Source organism: Melozone crissalis, unplaced genomic scaffold (genome assembly GCF_028551555.1).
Source record: "Melozone crissalis strain CALT ecotype California unplaced genomic scaffold, PUWL_Pcris_2 ptg000027l_1, whole genome shotgun sequence".
Taxonomy (NCBI): Eukaryota; Metazoa; Chordata; class Aves; order Passeriformes; family Passerellidae; genus Melozone; species Melozone crissalis.
In genome coordinates this window covers 53,807,747-53,826,538 of record NW_026535805.1, presented here as the reverse complement: position 1 = coordinate 53,826,538, position 18,792 = coordinate 53,807,747, and the positions used below count along the sequence as shown (strand labels likewise).

General features: G+C 44.8%; 1 protein-coding gene across 3 annotated transcripts in view; it reads left to right on the top strand.

The window, feature by feature from the left end:
- Positions 1 to 18,792, top strand: part of KLHL29 (kelch like family member 29) — a 387,532-nt gene that overhangs the window by 365,264 nt on the left and 3,476 nt on the right. For all 3 annotated transcript variants that reach the window (XM_054279557.1, XM_054279555.1, XM_054279556.1), the window contains 2 exons: positions 63 to 256; positions 8,303 to 8,447. In XM_054279557.1, the coding sequence (XP_054135532.1) occupies positions 63 to 256; positions 8,303 to 8,447 (339 nt within the window). The remainder of the gene's footprint in view (positions 1 to 62; positions 257 to 8,302; positions 8,448 to 18,792) is intronic.

Genomic DNA, 18,792 nt, shown 5'->3' with positions numbered 1-18,792 from the left:
GTGCCTGTCTGTGTTGCCCAGTGCTGCTGAGCTCAGCTCACTGCTCCTGCTGTCGTCCCCAGGTACGACACCATCACCAACCAGTGGGAGACCATCGCCCCCCTGCCAAAGGCCGTGCACTCAGCCGCGGCCACCGTGTGCGGGGGCAAGATCTACGTCTTCGGAGGGGTCAACGAGGCCGGCCGAGCCGCGGGGGTCCTGCAGTCCTACATCCCTCAGACCAACTCCTGGAGCTTCATAGAGTCCCCAATGATTGGTAAGAGTGTGTGGCATCACAGCAGATCTCTGTGCTACAGGTATCTGAATGCCTTGTTGTGGGGTGGGAGGGGATATCCTTGTAACATACTGGCAGGAATGTGTGGGTATTATACCAGAGAAGCAATTATCTGCATTTCTGCTGAAGGCAATTGTCACTCATTAATACACACAAGTTACCAAACAGCAGTGATGAGTTCAAAGCAGAGAAGAAAAGAAATCAGTTAACTAGATATGAACAACTAGCCATTTTAGATTTAAAAAATCTCCAAGCGCAGTGAAACTTCATGCGGACATCCTGTGTTGTCCATGTGGGCTCAGCACTGCTCAAGTAGTGGATTATCACTCATGGGTTTGTTAAAATGCTGCCTGTCCTGTGGGAAGTGACAGGCAGCATTTAGTGACTGGAATTTATCAGTGGTGTCCATAGTCATATGTGCTTCAGAGGCTGACAGCTTCAAGATGTAGTTTATTAAAACTCTGTTTATTAGTTTATGAAGCCCTTGAGCTCACCAAACATAAAGAGCAAGACGAAAAACCAGGTTTTCCAGTGTACCAGCCAATGTCAGAGGTGGTGACTTCCTTCCAAAATTAGAACAGCACTCAGAAGTTTGCAACTTACTTGCTTTCTGTGGCGATTTGCATCCTGAGTGTTTCGGCTGCTTTTGGCCATGAGGTTTAGCACTCAGCCAGGCGAGGATGCTCCTGCAGGCGACAGCTGACCTGGGTCATCTGCTCTGCGCTGGGCTCTGCCAGCCTTCAGTCTGGCTGCACCCCAAGTGGCCAAAGAAACAACTCACACACATTATTGCAGAGAAGCTGCTTTCAGAGTGGTTTGCCTTCACCTCCTAGTTCAGAGAATCATACAGTGGTTTGGGACCTTTAAAGGCCACGTAACCCAAGCAATAACCAAGGCCATCTTTGACCAATTCATTTTGCTCAGAGACCTGTCCAACTTGACCTTGAAGTTTCCAGGGATGGGCAACCTGTCTGGGCAACCTGTTCCAGTTTCAACCATTTGTGTTGAAACTGTGACTTCATTTTTAAAAAAAATTACTGAGCCTTAGAGCAATAGGAATAGCAAGTAATCATAGAAGGATAGCTGTAAGGTATTCAGGTAAGTCCTAAGCAAAATCAGAAACTTAGAATAAGCTGCTTTTTCCTTTGCAGCTTGTTACAATGATTCCAACCTTTTGCTGGGGTCCTGGTAGATCAGGTCAGGAGGAGCTGGCGCTCAGTGGCCGCAGCCTCCCTTGCCCAGACGGCGCCGCTGCTGCCGGTCCCACGTGCTGGGTGACGTGCACAGGATGCAGCGTGAGGCACCCAACAGGAGGGTGTGAGCCTGCCAAAAGCACGTTTGTGTAAGACAGCAGCACAAACAGCCCCACTGCCCAGCTTTTTCCATCGCATGGCTTCAGCTATTGCTGCTCCTTTAATTTAAAAAAAAAAAAAACCTGCAAAAATGAGTGCTTTATGTAAAGTCATGTTCCTCTTCCTTACTGTAATAGTACAAGTGCCACAGGAGCTAAGGAATCATCCCCTGGGCATGTTAGAATCTAGCAAGTATCAACTCCATGTGTGCTTTAAAAAAATCATCTTAACCATCCAGAGTTGGGTTCATCACCCATTGTTCTAATTGAGTTGTACTATTATTTCTTAATAGTACAAAGATACATTAAAGATACTCGTGAAGTTAAGTATTTATGTTTTCTTGGGGTAAGCAAAGTTCATTAGTTAAGCTGAAGGCATAAAATAAATGATAAAACAAGGAGTTCATTGTTGGGTAATGCATAAGGTCAATTTACTTGCAAATAACTTAAAATAACACAAAGTCTGAAAAATGGCACCACCATGGTGAATGTCTGGGAATGTGAACTGGTGTAATGCCTGATCTTCACTACAAGGCAGTGGGAATTTTGGAAATATATTTTAATTTCTCCAGCTCTACAGAAACTATAGTGTCACCAGTATTTTTCAAGTATCTCCCCAAGAACTAGATGTAGTGACAGGTACAGTACAGACTAAAGGAAAGAAGAAGTAGAAGGAGCCTTTTGCAAAATGGAGCTGGGTTCAGTCCTGACATGATCACTGCCAGGGTGCCTGTGACAGTATCAGAGGCTCTTTGTGTTGATTTGTGAGTTCCTAGGGTGTACCTCTGAGCTAAGGCAGCTGAGATGTCTAATGGTGAGTTGTTACAAAGTCACCCCAAAGATCAGTGAAACCTGTTTGACCTCAAACAGGGCAACAGTTTATTTAAAAATGCCTCAAGCATGCTCAGATATGCAACAGTAGCTGCAGGTATTGAAAGCCCCCAAGGTCTGTGGAGATTTTTAGACCAGTAGCACCTGTCTCAGTTCACTGTGGTATTTTATGATAGTGAGTTGAATGCAGTGTGGCACACATTTGAACCCAAAAGGTCCATCTTTTCAAAGCATCACATGCCAGCCTAACCCAAGGCAGCACTGGTGTCAACCATGGCTCATGTTCTGTCCAGTCTGAGTGGAGGTGAAGCAGGCTGGACACTGACATCCTGCCTGTGCACAGATGCAGTCTGGGGACTGATAGCAAGTCCATGTAGCTCAGCCCTTGCTCTTCTGCCTGAACAGTGAATTCACTCTCAGTTCCCATTTATTCTTTATGCTTCGGCTGTCAGGAGGTGTTGGGACGTGGATGCCTGTGAGCAGTAGATATGAACCCAGGCTCACTGACACACTGCATGCAGATGCTGTGGAAATCTTTGGGCAAGTGTCGGTCACACACATCCACATTTGGGGAGGAGAAGGCCTTCCTCAATGCCCCATCCTCTGCCCTGTGTCAGTCCTTCCCACCTTGGAGTGGGCAGATGTTTCAGCAGCAGTGCAGCCCACAGCTGGATGTCACTGGGAGCCTCACACGGCTTTCACACTGCATGTTTGCAGTAAACCATGTTGCACATCCCCATCTCATGTTTTTAGATGTGAAAACAAAAGTCCTACATGAGTAAATGAACCAGGGCTATGTACTTGCAGCATCTGCCTTTCCATTTCTGGACAAGATGTCCTATATAGCTGTGCTAAAAATGTATTCCATGCCCAGCTTCCTGAGCTTTGTCTTATTTAACAAGATGGCCATGGACATGCTGAAGTCAGGTATTCTAAGTAAGTCTAATTACTTGGTCACTGCCTTTTAGTTCACATTGTACCTTGGTGACAGGGCAATAAATTATACCTTTTTTGATACTCTGAACAGTCGGTGTGGAATTAAAAGTTTTTATTAACGTTTTTGGATTGTAAGAAAACCAGTATTTAATTACCATGATTATTAAATTTTTTAATCTGGTGAGAACCAGAAAACAGAGATCTAAGATCTACAGATATTTCTGGTTTCTAATCCCAGTATCTAGTTCCTCACCATACAATTTACTGCTGCAGTGATATGTCAGATGTCCCACCCAAGTGGGACAATCATAGACCAAGAATGCAAGACCTATCTAGAAAACAGCACTAGAAGCATCTGCACATTTTTACTGCACTGTTCCATGGCTTATTTTGGCTAAAATGAATAATAATAATTATTTATTTTTTGACTTTACAAGAAAAATCAGATACATGTCTTGGAACTCTCCCAAGGCCAATAGTTTGGTATTTTTGTGGGGGAATATGGCTGGCTTTCACCTGAAAGTCCCACAGCAATGAGTGTTTCATCTCATTCTTCAGTGTGTTTTTCTTTCCACGGCCAGTTCTTAGTGTTTTTCAACCTACTAAGTTTGAATTTCTTTACCACCTATTTCTCCTCTGTACATGCCATGTGCTCCCTTCAGAATTACTTTTTCCACTCCTCACTGTTTCTCTACCCGTTCTCTGCCCTTTGCACTGCAAAATCAGTATTTTTGTGTTGCTGTTTATTCAATGTCCCTTTCACTCGTACCTCTCCTTCATCTCCATGGCTGTTCTTTTTCCAACACTCTGAAGGTCACCAACGTGGTGCCCATAAATTTGAGGCTAAGGCTGCCCTGTGGGGACAGGTGAAGCCTCCTGCTTTTGCATGGTCCATGCCCACCACACATACACAAAATGTGGTATTTGCAAGTGAGGACACTCCACTGTGGGGTCTCCAAGGAGAGTTTGCTCAAGGGTCCGTGGGGAATCCATAGGGCTGGCAGCCAGTTGTGTATCTGCAAGAGATCAGCTCCCAGGAGAGCTCTGAGCCTGCAGGGTGACATCCAAGCCCTCACTGATCATGCAGCAGCTTCATCTGGGCCTCACGAGCTGTGTTCAGGATGAGATCACAGTCTCCTGGTTATCTTGTGGCTGTGCCATTCTTCAGTTTGTCTGCAGGGTGTTCAAGGAGGAGAGGGGGCACTTACTATTAAAGGCAGGCTTAGTTTGTATTAACCAAACTCCTTTCTCTAATCTGCTCCATTGAGTGCATCAACCTCCCCACTGGGCACCCAGAGCTGCCAGGAGACAATTTGGTTGGAGTTCTGCCTGGACTGGTGTCCCTCCTGCATTTCCTCTTCCCAATAAAAATGTTTAACCAGCTTGGTTATAATAACCTTTTTCTGTATGAAGTGCTGCTGTCATTCACTGCAGTGCCCCTTCAGTCTCTGACTGAGTGCATTACTGGGAGGAGGTGTAAGATCTTTGAGCAATCACAGAAGGGAAAACAGGACTGTGCTGCTTGGACATGTAATGTAGGGAGAGATGTGAGAGCCACCAACACATCCCAAGGGCAGCCTGTCCTCCCTAAGTGAGGAGCACAGCAGCAGGTTAGATCATCAACCCCGCATGAAGGACACCTGGCTCAAGGATTGCCATGGAGTGCACACTCCTTCCTCCAATGGCCTGTCACAGAATAGAACAACTGGATAATCTTCCTGTAGCAACAGAAAAGGAGAAGGATGTTACCATGTTATCCACTTGGAGAGAAGATACCTTTTACCTATTATTTCATTTACATTTATTCTGCCTTCTAATCTCCAGTGTGTTCACTGACCTGGACAAATCCCATTTAAGATTTTCCAGCATGAAATCGATTACTATATCAAACAGCCTCAACACTTTCTGTCCAATACTTTGGAGAGGAAAGGAGGCTGCTTCTCTGTTTCCATGCTTCCTCTCCCCCCTCTTCCTTTTCTCCAGCAGCCTTTTGAAATATCCAGTGGTCCCACTGTATCCCACAGAAACCTCTGACACATAGAAGCCCCTCTCCAGCTTGCTGCACATTGACCAAAAAGCCCAACCAGAACATGCTTTTGCCAAACTAGGCTCCCCAGCAGCTACCTTGCACTGGGACCATGTTAAGGACTTCAAACAGTGACAGAAATTGGAGTCTCCTGAGAGTTTGCATGAGCATACCAAGCCCTGAAAAAGACACCACCACAGGAGGAGTGTGGGTTGCACCTGGGATGAAGTAAGGTTAAAGATTGAAGGTGGTCATTCACACCAAAGTATCTGGAATGATGACTTGAGGTTTCCAAAATCCTGGTATCCATGAACAATTTCTCTCCCCAAGGTAACAAAAAAAAACCCCAAACTGCTTCCTCTCTACCTGTTTGTTGAGGAGTTGTCCCTCATGTCTTTTTGCTGTGTCTTCATCAGTAACTAGGGACTTCTCTGTGAACAGCTCTCTTCCTGAAAGAAACAGCAAAGATTTTTCTGTTTCTGTGTCTCAGACTCACTTGATAACCAATTTATGAAATTAGAGCAAAAGACAAAAGCAGTAAAAAGACAACAGATAGGAGATGTATTGAAAAATTGATGAGTATCAAACACGATTGCCTCTTAAAAAAGAAAGAAAAAGAATATCAGACTGTCTGCCTATTCAAAAAGGGAAAAAAAAGTCACTATAAAAATACTCAAGGGGTTTCCCTCTCATTCTTTAACAAAAAGAAATGTGAAGTCAGTGATTCAGTCCCCTGAGAAGTCATTGTTTCTGCCGTGAGGGAGCCCCAAATAATTTCCCTGTGAGATTTGGGAGCTGAGGGGATTTTTTTAATGCAAGAGCTTCATTCTCCTTCAAAACAGTGCTAGTCAGAGGAAAAAAAAACACCCAGGAAGATGTGATAATTAAATATGGAAAATTTCTGGTGAGTGTCTTAAGTGGAAAAAATGTCACATATGCAAGTCTGATTTGGAAAGGGATGAGAGCCAGGTTGTTGGGATAGATAAGCCTTTCTGATGAATTACAGTGGCTTAGTGGCACAGTGAAGAAACTGAATACTCCTTGTTCTATTTTCTGGATGAATTAGTTTCTTGCCATCTGTTCCCAAGGATCAGTGACATTTTCCTAATACAGCCATGGTTTTTTGACATATGCCTGTAGATACTCGGCGTAGTAGGAGCTCAACTTTAACCCATCACACAGGTTCTGTCTGTTTCCCTGCTGGGTGCTTCACCCCTGTAGGTCCCCCTGGGCACGTGCCAGTGTGGGGTGGGATGAACTGAGCCACACCACCCCATGGCCATGCTGGGACAGAAGCAGACAGCACAAAACCATTCTTTTCATTCTAGTTTTACCAGCTGAAACTGCAGTTAAGGAGATACCTCTCTTCTGGAGATGTTCATCAGCTTTTGCTTAACTCCTGTCAAATTAAATCTCCGTTAAATATTTAATGGAATAAGGTAGTTTTACAAGACCCTCAGGGTTGCAACACACCATGCAAGAGGTAAGCAGATCCCAAAATAAAGCTGCCAGATCTGGTTTAAGCCCATCCTTTTCTGTGTTCCTAAAAGGACACAGTCATAATGCTGTAGCTTTGGGAGGAAAACACATAAACCCCTTTGGTGTTATGTAGAGGCTGCTATCAGAGATGTAAGAGCACAGTAAAGGTGGTATCTCACCTCCTCTCCAGCTTCTACCTGCAAGTCCCCTTGGGAGGAGGCTGCAGGGGCTGAAACCAGCAGGATTGTGTCCAGTCTGATTCCTTGTTGGAGATGCAGGGGGATCAACCTTCCCTGAGCACATGAAAATGCAGATTTTGGAAAAGCTTTAACTTATATATAACTACAAATGGAGAATTTTTGTGTGTCCCCCGACCCCAGGATGGCCTCCCAGGAAACATACCCTTCACACCCCAAAGGGCTAAGCCACCTGCCTCTTAGAGAACTGGTTGTGAGGCTTATTTTAACTCAAAGAATGTATTGTCCCATCTTTTGTTCCCAGGCACTACTGACTGGTTCCACAGAAATGTTGATTAAAAACCTGTATCTCATCAAGACAGACATCATCATGAGAAATTTCAGCCCAACTGGCTCATATTTAATAATGTGCATATGGTGTGCTAGCAGCATAAGGGACAAGCCAACTAATTAGATTAGAATTATTTTATTCAATAATTTATGATTAGTTTTACTAATATTTCTAATAGTGCCACAGCTAACAAGAATTTTAAAGTGTCCTCAGAAAATCTGATTGAACTTGCTGCAGGATGAGAGATTTGCTTAATTTCAAACTCCCAACCTCACACAGTTTGTTGCTAAATTACAGGACTGCTTTGAGATACACATCTGAAAATAAAAATGCAGGTGAATTTATGAGACAGATAAAGGTGAAAAAGAAATCAGGTCTCAGAAAATCTTGTGAAAATGCATGGGTGACATTCCCACAAGCAAAAGCACAATATAAAAGAGTATCAACTATTGGATATTATTAAGGGGGTCTCTGTGCTATGGGTTTCTGCTATACTTAGCTGCTGCACAGGCATGGGAACCACCTGAGCTAAAATTTGCAGCAATGCAAAATTCTGAAAAAATCTGACATCTTAATTTCATGTGTAACTGTGGAACTTTCTTGGTGACTCCATTAGGCTTCAGGAGAAGATAATTGTTCTTTACCAGTTTAGAGGGAGGCACATACTGGGGGATGAAGAAGTAATGAACTTTAAAAGTGCCTTTGAGAACTTGGAGAGAGGAGAACAAAACCAGGAAAGGTTTCCTCATTTTTCTTTCCCTAGCCTTGGAGGTTTAGAGAAATGTGACTTATCTATAAATAAGGGGAATGTATAAATATAAAAACAGTCTCCAAACCTGAGCCTAAAACTGATCTCAGTGTTGCTTTCCATTGACAGATAACAAATATGCTCCTGCAGTCACTCTCAATGGGTTCATCTTTATTCTTGGAGGAGCTTATGCACGAGCAACCACCATCTATGACCCAGAGAAAGGCAATATTAAAGCAGGTCCCAACATGAACCACTCCAGGCAGTTCTGCAGGTGAGAAAAAACTTTAAAATGGAATTACCGGTGCCTTAACATTTTCTGTTGACAAATAAGCTACTACAAGTGAAGGGGAGAGGGGAAGGGAGGTGTGAACCATTTGGGGTTTTTCCTCATCTCTTTTCTGTACGTGCTCAGGCACACAGCATTTCCCAAAGTGTACATTCAGCAGTCTGTTATGGTTCACGTGTCTCCTCACGTTCAGGCACGATGGATCATGGGGTGGGATGTGAGTTGGGCTCCTCCAGTGATTACAGGAATGCTGTTCTCAGTTTGCCATGTGCAACTAGAGGATGATAAATACCCTCTGTAGGAGAGACCACCATAATGTGGAATGTTTTTGCTAACCAGCTGAAAGTTCCTTGAAAGAAAAAGAATCCTGAGTAAGCACTACACATGGGTATTAATTACTATTATTTATTAGGTGCCTGTGATTGCTTTTCGGGCTCCCTTCCCTGATTGTGGTCTCAAGTTGAACAAATTTCACCAATTGCCTGACAAAAATAAAACTTGGCAGCCATTGCAGGTACTGGCAGCACTTAAAGGCCTTTTAAATAGTTTTACATGGCTGCTACTGAAAGACGGGCTTGTTCTGCGCTGTGCACAGCCAGCCCTTCCCAGAGCAGATTCCCAGGCTGGGGAAGGGCTGAGCTGCTGGTTTCCCTGGAAAAGCCACAGCTGGGCTCTAGACATGCCACAGGCACCAGGTGAGGGTTTGTCATCCATGTCTGATGCAGCAGCACCGTGAGGCACTGAGCCAAGCCAGGGTGGAGGGGCTGTGCCAGGCACTGTCCTGGCAAAGCACTGGCTGGGGTGGGAGACAGAGCAGCAATGGGCAGCAGCAGGGCCCACAGCAGACCCACTTCTTCCAGATATTCAGCCACTGCACCTTGCTCCAGGAGTGTCCCTGGCGCCCATCCTACTGTTGGAAAACACCTCCATGCTTTAACTTGGATTTAGCCTTTCACTTCAATGCACATGAGAAAATGCCTTTTAAGAAATCATGCTCAGTTTTTCTCTTTTTGCTGTTTTTTTTCTCATTTTCACCTTTTTCCCTTCCTTTTATTAATTTAAGGGGCACCCTCTCTTGGCTGTTGGAGCAGATATTGCTGTAAGCAGAGGGGTCAGAGCACCAGCTCTGTCCCAAGCCAGCTCCATCCCAGTGGCTGCTGCCCTGTTCCCCTGCTAAGGAAACATCTTCCCAGTCCCTCCACTCCAGCAGGAGGCAAAGCAGGATGAGGAGTGCAGTGCTCAGGCAGCATAGAATGATATTTTTCTCCTGAAAACTAGAAATAACAGGCACAATACCATACAGTATTAGAGCCCTAAGCTGTACAATGAAACATGAGGGATTTGGACATTTGATACATTCCTGCATCTTCCCATCCATTCATAGAGAGAGGGATGAGCTGCTCTTTGAACATCTTGGGTTTGTAAAAAGTGGCAAGAGTCGGTTAAATATACAAGGGAAATTGCATGGCTGATCTCAGCTGTTGGCTGAGCACCTCACCTGAAAACTTGCCAGGGTTTCTGACATGAAGAGATGCTTTGCTCTGCACCCTACAGTACAGAACAACCAAGGAAAGTGAACCAGTGACCTAAATGTTCCCTAGTGCTTGGGCTCCATAATAATGGGCTTTGTTTAAGTAGAATTTGCCACCCATCCATAAAAAGTAACTTCAAACTTTTAAATGACATTTTTTTCTAATGCCTGAAGGTGGTCAGGAAACCTACATTTATAGTGGAATGGTCACCAAAAAAATACATATAATTGGAAGCAAAAAAGGCACCATTTCCAAGATTCTTGAACGTACTGGGAAACAGTCAAGGAAAAATATTTCAGCCTAAAGACATGTAAAGCTTGTGACAAAACCTAAATAAATCAGTGTGGAAGTAGGGAAGATGGGTGATCAGCAGTAACAAATAGGTTTAAAACCTGCTGCTGGTATAAGAGGCTGAGGGAACCAGTGCTGAGGGCTGATGGGAGTAAAAAGAAAGGCACTTAAAAATTTTGGGGACAAAATTTGTAATTTGAGTCAGTTATAAAACCACTGCTGATGAGACTGATGAGGTAGCAAAGTAAAATACAGGCCAATTGGGTAGGTGTTTCTCATCTGTATTTGGAAGGATGCAAGGAGGTTTGGGTCTGTGTTCTGCTGTGAGGGACCAAAAGCAGTTACTGTTGGCAGCAAGGAAAGATGGAAACTGAAATTTTATTCTCAAATCCAGCAATGCAGCTGTCTTAGACACAGGTGTCTTTAGAGACTTCATTGAGAAGCTGATTGAACCACTAATGTTGATTTTTAATAACTTTTCAAGTTGAGGATGGATCAGGGCACTGCCAGAGTGTTTCTGTACTGTGAAAAGGTGAAAAGGAGAATTTCAGTGCAGCAATTAATTTTGCAAAGTGCCAGCATCAAGGTAAGTGGTCTCACTTAGCCTCATGTTGGTCCTCTGCAAAATACCAGAGTGGTTAATTTGGGATTTCATCAACAAATAACTAGATGCTAATAAAATAATGAAGATCAATCAATGCACTTTTCTGGAAAATGAAGCTTGTTAAACCACCCTGTTATCACAGACTCATTTAGATTTGAAAAGACCTCTAAGGTCCTCAAATCCAGCCATGAACCTGACACTGCCAAGTCCACCAGAGGTGTTGGGAAGCCTGGTTCTTTGTTTTGGTTTGTAATACAACACACTTGGCTGCTAAAGACAGCTGTGATGCTGTAATATACTGCAATTTCTCCAAGGTATTTGGCTGGCATTATATGGAATTAACAAGGCACATGGCAGGGAGATTAAATCTGCTTCACTGACAGATCTCAAAATGTAGTTGTTAATGAGAAGGTATCATTCAGCAAGGCCACTGGCAGCAAGCATTTCTTCTTCTCCAATGCTATTTAATACATCTATCAACAATCCAGGTAATAGAAAATCTCTCCGGATAAGGCTGCAGGGGGCTTAACACTTACTGGCTACAAAATATTACAGAAGGAGCTATTTTATCAGTTCCCTGAATATCTCTGTTGAACTGTCTCAAGCCAGCAGTGGTATTTTAAATACAAAGTAAGACACAGAGCAAGCACACTCATAGCAGCCCTGCTCCCTTAGAAAGCCAGGCTCTCAGAGGAGGACATAAACGAGATCACTCAGAGCAGCACAACATGAGCTCACATCACAGTGCTCTGGATAAAAGGTCAGTGCAATATTGGGGATATAAAACATGTCCCGACACCAAAATGAAAACAAGCTAAAGCTGGGTAGAGCGAGTGCTGCTGTATACAGTGCTGGGAGATGAGTGCAGGTCCTGGGTGCTGCGTCAACATGTGGAAATACCAGCAGAAGTTCAAAGGGAAGCTGCCAAAATGACCCCAGATTGCAAATCAAACCTTTGACATGAAACTCAAGGAGTCTATCAAAGAAAGGCTGAGAGGTGACTTGATCACTGGGAGCAAATGGAGAAGCTTTCAGTCTCGCAGACAAAGGCGTAGCAGGTCACAAGGGCTGGAAAGTCAAGTTACACATCTCGTAAGTGAAGTACTTTTCCAACAGCAAGGATAATTAAACAGAGAAGCAGCAAGGGAAGGGGTGAACTCACCAACACTCGCTGTTTTTAAGAGGAGATTAGATACGTTTCCAGGAGAGATGCTGCCTGGGGAAATGTCCATGGCCTGCATATACACAAGCACAGATTAACTAAGCACAGAGGTCCCTTCTGACCTTAGCCTGTGAATCTATAAATTCCTCATTCCACTCATTAGCATGGATCACAAAAAGCATGGTTTAAAAGCAACAACATAAACAACTTAAAAATTAACTGCATGCTATTGATCTCCTCTCACCAGGAATCACTCAATACTGAATTTGCTGGGAAAAATCTTGACCGCATCACTTTTATTTTTATCTGCTTTGTTTCTACATGTTAATGGTGAGGGAACATGATAGCCTCAAGCAGAGGGAAAAGAAATGTGTGTGACATTCCCTGCCTGTGAAAAATTAAAGGTCCATTCAAATGGTTTTAATATCAAGTTAAATTACTTTTAATGAAAAATGAAAAATAAATGGTTCGGTCTCCAGCTCACAATCAACAGAAGAGCAAATTGAGGATCATTTTCAGATTAAGCCCAGCCTGATGGAAGCCAATAAGAAATTCATGCTGATGTAGAATTAACCCTTTGAAAGATGGTGCTAAATGGGAAAAGAGCTATAACAGGCCTGAAGCATTTTAAAATTCACTGAGAGCTTGAACACCTTCCACACAACAGGTGAGGGAAATATTTGACATTTCCCAAACATCAGGCAAGTGTGAGCTTTTTGCCACACACCCTTTCTCAGTTTGGCAGCCCCTGTTTATTTGCAGGATCTTGAGATAGTGGACAGCAGCCAACAGGAATGAAAAGCCAGGATGAGATGATGACACCTTGCTCTGCCAGACACCTCCCTCCAAAAAGACTTGCAGATATCCCTCCCCTTCAGCATGGCACTGCAGGTGGGAGTTCTCCCTTCCTGCAGTGCCCTTCAAGGGTTTATTTTTCCACAAGTGAAAAGAATACCAAATGCATTCCTGTGCATGATTAAAAATTCCATATTCTGCTTGCTTAGAATGCAGGCAGCGTGCAAACAGGCTTGTGCTACAGAGAGCCTCCACGGGGCAACCGCGGCAGCATGGTGGTGCCAGCAATAATTCCAGGGAACCTAATTTAGTACCAGCAATTCCCAACAGACACCAGAAAAGCATTTTCTTCCTCCTCCTCTGACTGCTAACCAGTAAGATTTATTAGATGGTTCTGCTGAATGGAAATCTTTAATAAAACTTTGACTCAGGCTGAACAAAACCAGGGTCAGTGTGGGGATTATTTTACACATATACACACCCCCCACCCCCACCTCTTCTTTTCAAGTAAGGACTTGTTTTTGAACAGCAAAGCATGGTGCTTCCTGTAATGACCTGCCAGGCATTGCTTACATACAGCACCAGCTACAGCCTCCCCAGGCTGGCTCCTTTCTGCCTTGTAAAGCTCATGGTAACTCCAGGCACTGGAAGGGATTGGAGCACAGCTTGTTTGGATGGATGTTCCCAGGTGCAACTATTATGAAACTATTATGGAACATTCCTCAGTGGCCATGGGCTTCCCAAACCTACAGGCAGGAAGGCTGGTGTGTTCAGCCAGCAGCACTTGCAGCTGGAGCTGTTTGTAGTCCAGAAGGGAAAACCAAAACCTTCTAGCCTATCTGGAAGGAGACATAGGTCTGGGGCTCTGCTCCACAGACAGCAGTGAGAGCTGCTGGAGCTGCTGCACCAGACTAACTTAGCAGGCAGGAATTTCTGTAGGAACTGATGACATGAAGGATTGTGGTGGGCATTAAAGCATAACTGATACAGACAGAGCACTCAGGCCATTACTGATGTGCTGTGGACTGTGGAGTAAAACACTGCTGGATTTCAGCAACAAGTAACGGTGCCACGTGATGGCTTTGGATCATTAGCAAGGGAAAGTGCTCGTGGAGTAGGGGAGAATATAACTGGAGCTTGGCCAGAACACCCACACTAATAATCCTGCTCCAGGAAGGGGTATGATATCCTCCTAATTGACCATGACTAATCTGGACCCTCATTTATCCATCTCATTGTAAAGATGACACTTCTGGCAGCGTGACATGGCCATCTGAGCTCAAGCCTTGTGCGACACAACACCCTGGCTGCCACCACTGGGGGCTGTCAGCACTGCCACCAGGCAGGGACAGCCACCAAGCTGGGACAGCGCCTTGGCTCCCTGACTGCCACCACCCACGGACACAGGGCCTGCAATGCCTTTTGCTCCAGTGCCTCAAACCCCCGTGCAGGTGTCTCAGAAAGGTCCCAGGCTGAACAGAAAGCTCAAGGAGCACTTGCAGCTCTGCCTGGCACTGCCCAGAGCCACACCCTACAGGGGCTGGGACCCTGGAGGCTTCCCTGGTCCTAACACCAGCTCCATCCAGTTGATGAGCATCCTGGAATTACAGAATATCCTCAGTTGGAAGGGATGCACAAGGATCATCAAGTCCAGCTCCTGTCCCTGCACAGGACAACCTCAAAAATCCCATCCGCGTCATTCAGTTCCACTTCCAGTAAAGCCTTCCTGAAATCTTAGGTCAGGAAGGAAATTCATCCACTAATAAATGCAGGGATCTTATTTTTTTTTTTTTCCTTCTTTTAAGCAGATGCTGCGTCAACCTAACTGGTAATACTCAATAATGTTCATGGAACTGCTTGAAATAAATGTGTGCTTCTGCATGCATAGCCAGAAATGAGGAGAGAGAAGAATATTGTTTGAGGCCTCAATAGATACTAAGCTGCAGGCAGTCAAAACAGTACACTAATTCAGCCATGTCAAATCTTTTGCAACCCTGAGAGTTAAAAGACAGAATTTTTAACAATTATGTGTTAACATTTCCTGATGAGGCTGATGTGATATTTAGGACTGAGCAGGAAATTTTAAAGAAGTAATAAAATTACCATTTCTTGTCGTCCCACTGCTTGATGCTATGTCCAGCATGTCACTGGGAGACATAAATGCTGGAGCAAGAGCACCCAGGCATTCACCTCTCAAACATAGAGAAAAAAAGACAGTGATCCTCTGCTTCCAAATCTTACTGCCCATCAAGAGACTTCCATCTTCTCACTCTACTCAGCTCTTGTCAGGCAGCACTTTCAGTTCCCACAGTTCAAAAAAGACACAGATAGACTGAAGAGGGTCCAGAGGAGGGTTGTAAAGATGTTCAAAGGACTAGGGAACCTGCCTGATGAGGGAAGATTGAAAAGTCTTTTCTCCCTGGAAAGAGATGGCTCAGGGGACCCTCCAAGAGTATTCCAGCACTAAAAGAGCAGCCACAAGGAGGATGGAAGCTCTCTATTGACAAGGAGCTGTGGGGAGAAGACAATGGGGCAAGAGGTAAAAGCTGCACAAACAGAGGCTTCATCCTGATGCAAGAATTCCTTACAGTGAGATCAGTCATTCTCTGGAACAACCTCCCCAGGGATGTGGTGGAGTCCCCATCACCAAAGGTTTTCAGGATGTGATTGGACAGGATGCAAGAAAATCTCATCTGGTGCCCCTTTCCCACAAAGGTTGGAGCAGATGATCTTTCACGGTCTCTTCCTGCCTGGGCTGTTCTTGGATTTTTTGGTTCAGTGATTCAGTTTGTCCATCAAGAGAGCTGTCAGAGAGGGACCTTCTCTGCGACTTGTTCACCCTGGGCAGGGACTGAAAGGTGGATAGGCAGGGAAGAGATGTAAAGGGTGTTTAGATTACACAAGCACACCAGTCAGGTCCCCACCAGCCCTTGGCACACCTCAGCCTCATTGAGATTTTCCTGGGAGTATGATCCAGAGCTTCATGGAGGTCAGCAGATGGATCGGACAACCCATGGCAGTGTCAGGGGACAGTCACAGCATGATCCTCTGACACTGAGCATTGCTTGGGAAATGAAGGATGCCCAGGCACCTCAGGAGAATCAGTCACAGGGCAGGAGAAGCCTCTCTAGTGAACAGCAGTAATTACCTGCAGAGTAGAAAGCTGGGTCATTCATTAGCCTGCATGGTAATAATTTGCTGTAACTCATATTTTTGGAAGGAGTGGCTGAAGTGATCTGGATTTGGATGCCCATTACCTTCTCCCCAGGCATTCTGCTGGAGAGGTGGAGGTCTGGCTGCTCCCCAGCCAGGGAAGCCACTGCCCCAAAGCCATCAGGGTTTGTGTCCCTGCAGCAAGGCTCTCTGGCACAGACCTTCCTTCCTTCCTTCCCAGGCTCTGACAGCCTGTAATCATTTTATCTCTCTGGATTAATGGCACCAAGCAATAAACTCGCATCCTAATTATTGTAATTATTTCTTTCTTTGTATGTCAGCCTTGGTAACGATGTTTTTACAGCTGATGGGATGGAGGGGAGGGGAGAAACGAAATATTGTCACAGTAAAGAAGAAAGAGCAATGAGCATTCTCCTTTCCATTCACTTTTCTTAAGGTTTTAGAGCCCACTTGAGTTTTCTGTTCTCTCAGGTCCCAGAAATTAGCAGTGATTGTCCTAATACTACAAAGTAGCAGCAATTTAGGATTAAATTCCTAATTATCTTAAGCATCTACCTGCCACTTCAGCTCCAGAGATGGCTGAATATATCCAAAGTTCCCTGTTCATGAGGATCCACTGTTTGCTCAGAACTATTTCTTCATGGCAGGAGCAGCTCAGTTCTTTGCTTAACCTCAGGCATGACTCACAAGCATTATGCCAATCTTATATATGGGAATTGCATACAGAGGGAGCAGAAGTTGCTCTAATCACCATTTAAAATTCATACAGTCTTCCAGAGGGTGGAATTCAGCATCCAGTTCTTCCTCACTGTGTTAGCACCATGATGGGAAGGTACAGGATTGAGCTGGGCAGGAATTCTTTCCAGGGCTGTAGCCCAGGTTCCAGAGAACAGGGGCAGCACTTGCCCACTTGCTGTAACCCCAAATCCAGAGCATGGGCTGGGGAGGAGCCCAGACCCAGATCATTTTGCGAAGGTTTCCTTGGCTGCTCAGCTCTGTGGTGGCAGCAGCTCTGGCTCAGAGTAGCTCCTAACAAACATGCCACAGAGAAGATTTCACTGCAAGGAGTGTGGGTGGCTAAGATGCAACACAAGAATTTGTAAAGCACCCACGTCCCTGTTTAGAGCCCTCACGTGAGATGTCTGAGGGAACACCAGCACTTAGGGCCAGGTTTCAGTTGAGCAGCACAGAGCCAGCAAGGAAGGGCTGGTGCCTGCTTGGCTCCTGCTCCTGTGGTCACCTGTAGAGTCTTCCCTCTGGTAATGAATGACTCCATGCAGAGGAATTTCATCAGTTAATGAGCAGGGAGTGGTGGACCAGCCTTGTACATCAGTGGTGACTGAGGACTGAGATCCTTTCTGTATTGGTGGAGGTGCTGCCATCCACACCAGCATGTCCACACCAGGAAATCAAAACTAAGGCCATTCATGGACAGCAGACTTTGGTCATCAGCACTGATGGAACCAGCCCCAGTCTCCATGCTCCACACTAATACTTGTTTCAATTGCCCATTATTGATAGTTCTTTAGACAGATCTTTTCTGGGGCTCTTTTGGAGTTGTTTCATTTTTCCCACTTAACCCAACAAAACTTATCACCCATTTAATTTTTATTTCCTTTTTTGCATCAAGCATTGTGTAGGAGTACTGTTTTAATTAGTAATCAGCATTTCATTAGAGAACCAAGGCAGCAGAGTTGCTTTGTACAACAGTCCATCTCTGACATTAGACCTTCTTCCACATCCCAAAAAGCATATCCCAAACAAATTAGCTTCCATCTTTTTCAGCTTCACAATCCAGAAAAAAAAAAAAGAGTTAAGCAAAACCAGTGACTACTGCCCAAGAGCCTTATCTCTCAACTCTCATTCTGCTCGTTTCAACAGCCCCTCCACCACATCAGGAGCCTGGGGTGGGGCAATCCTTCCCCCTCCTCAGGCCACATTTTGCAAGCTGAAATTCCCAGCCTGCCTAAAGAGTAACTTTTTCGTGTCCAGAGATGGGCTTTCCACCCCTCAGCAAATATCCTAAGTCCAAAACTGTTGTTTAATTGGCACATTTCTCTGATTTACTCGGTCAGCTGGTCCTGCCACCTCTGCTTCCTCCTGGGCATAGAGACTGAGCCTTGGCAGGAGTTTCTGCCAGGCAGTGCCTCTCGGCCACCAGCTCTGGCTCTTTTGGAGGTGAGCTCCTTCTCTTTCAAAGCCATCTTTCAGGACGTCACTTGCGTTACTCAAGTCCTTATTCTTCCCTGTTTCTCCCTGGCGTTTGAAAAATAATTACCCGTGGTTCAGTAAGTTCATTAGCAAACTCCCTCAGGAGCCTGGGCTATGCATCATCCAGCCCTGCTGATTTGTGGATAGGCTCTAATCAAATGTTTCAAGTCTCCCTCTCCTTCCTCCTCCTTTCAGATTAACAGTTATTTTGACAAGATTCTCATTATTTCCTATTTCCTGGCGGTACCCAGGGACTAGGCTTATTTGAGTCCTCACTGTTGTCATTGTGAGTTTATTTTTAACCTCAGGCTCTGCTTCTCCACAAGGACATCAGAGTCTTGTGTTCTTCAGAAGCATGTGGCATTGTCGGTGCCATTTTAGTCTCAGTTCATCCTGTGTCTTCCAGCACACTCTGGCTTTTGCCTTTATCACTTTTTGTCTTTTCTCTTCCCAGTACGTCAAAATTAGCCAGACAAAATTACTTTGTTTTTAACAAGAGTAGAAGTTCACTAAGCTTTTCCGCCTTGTTAGGTCTAGGCCACCTTCTTGGTTGCAATTAGT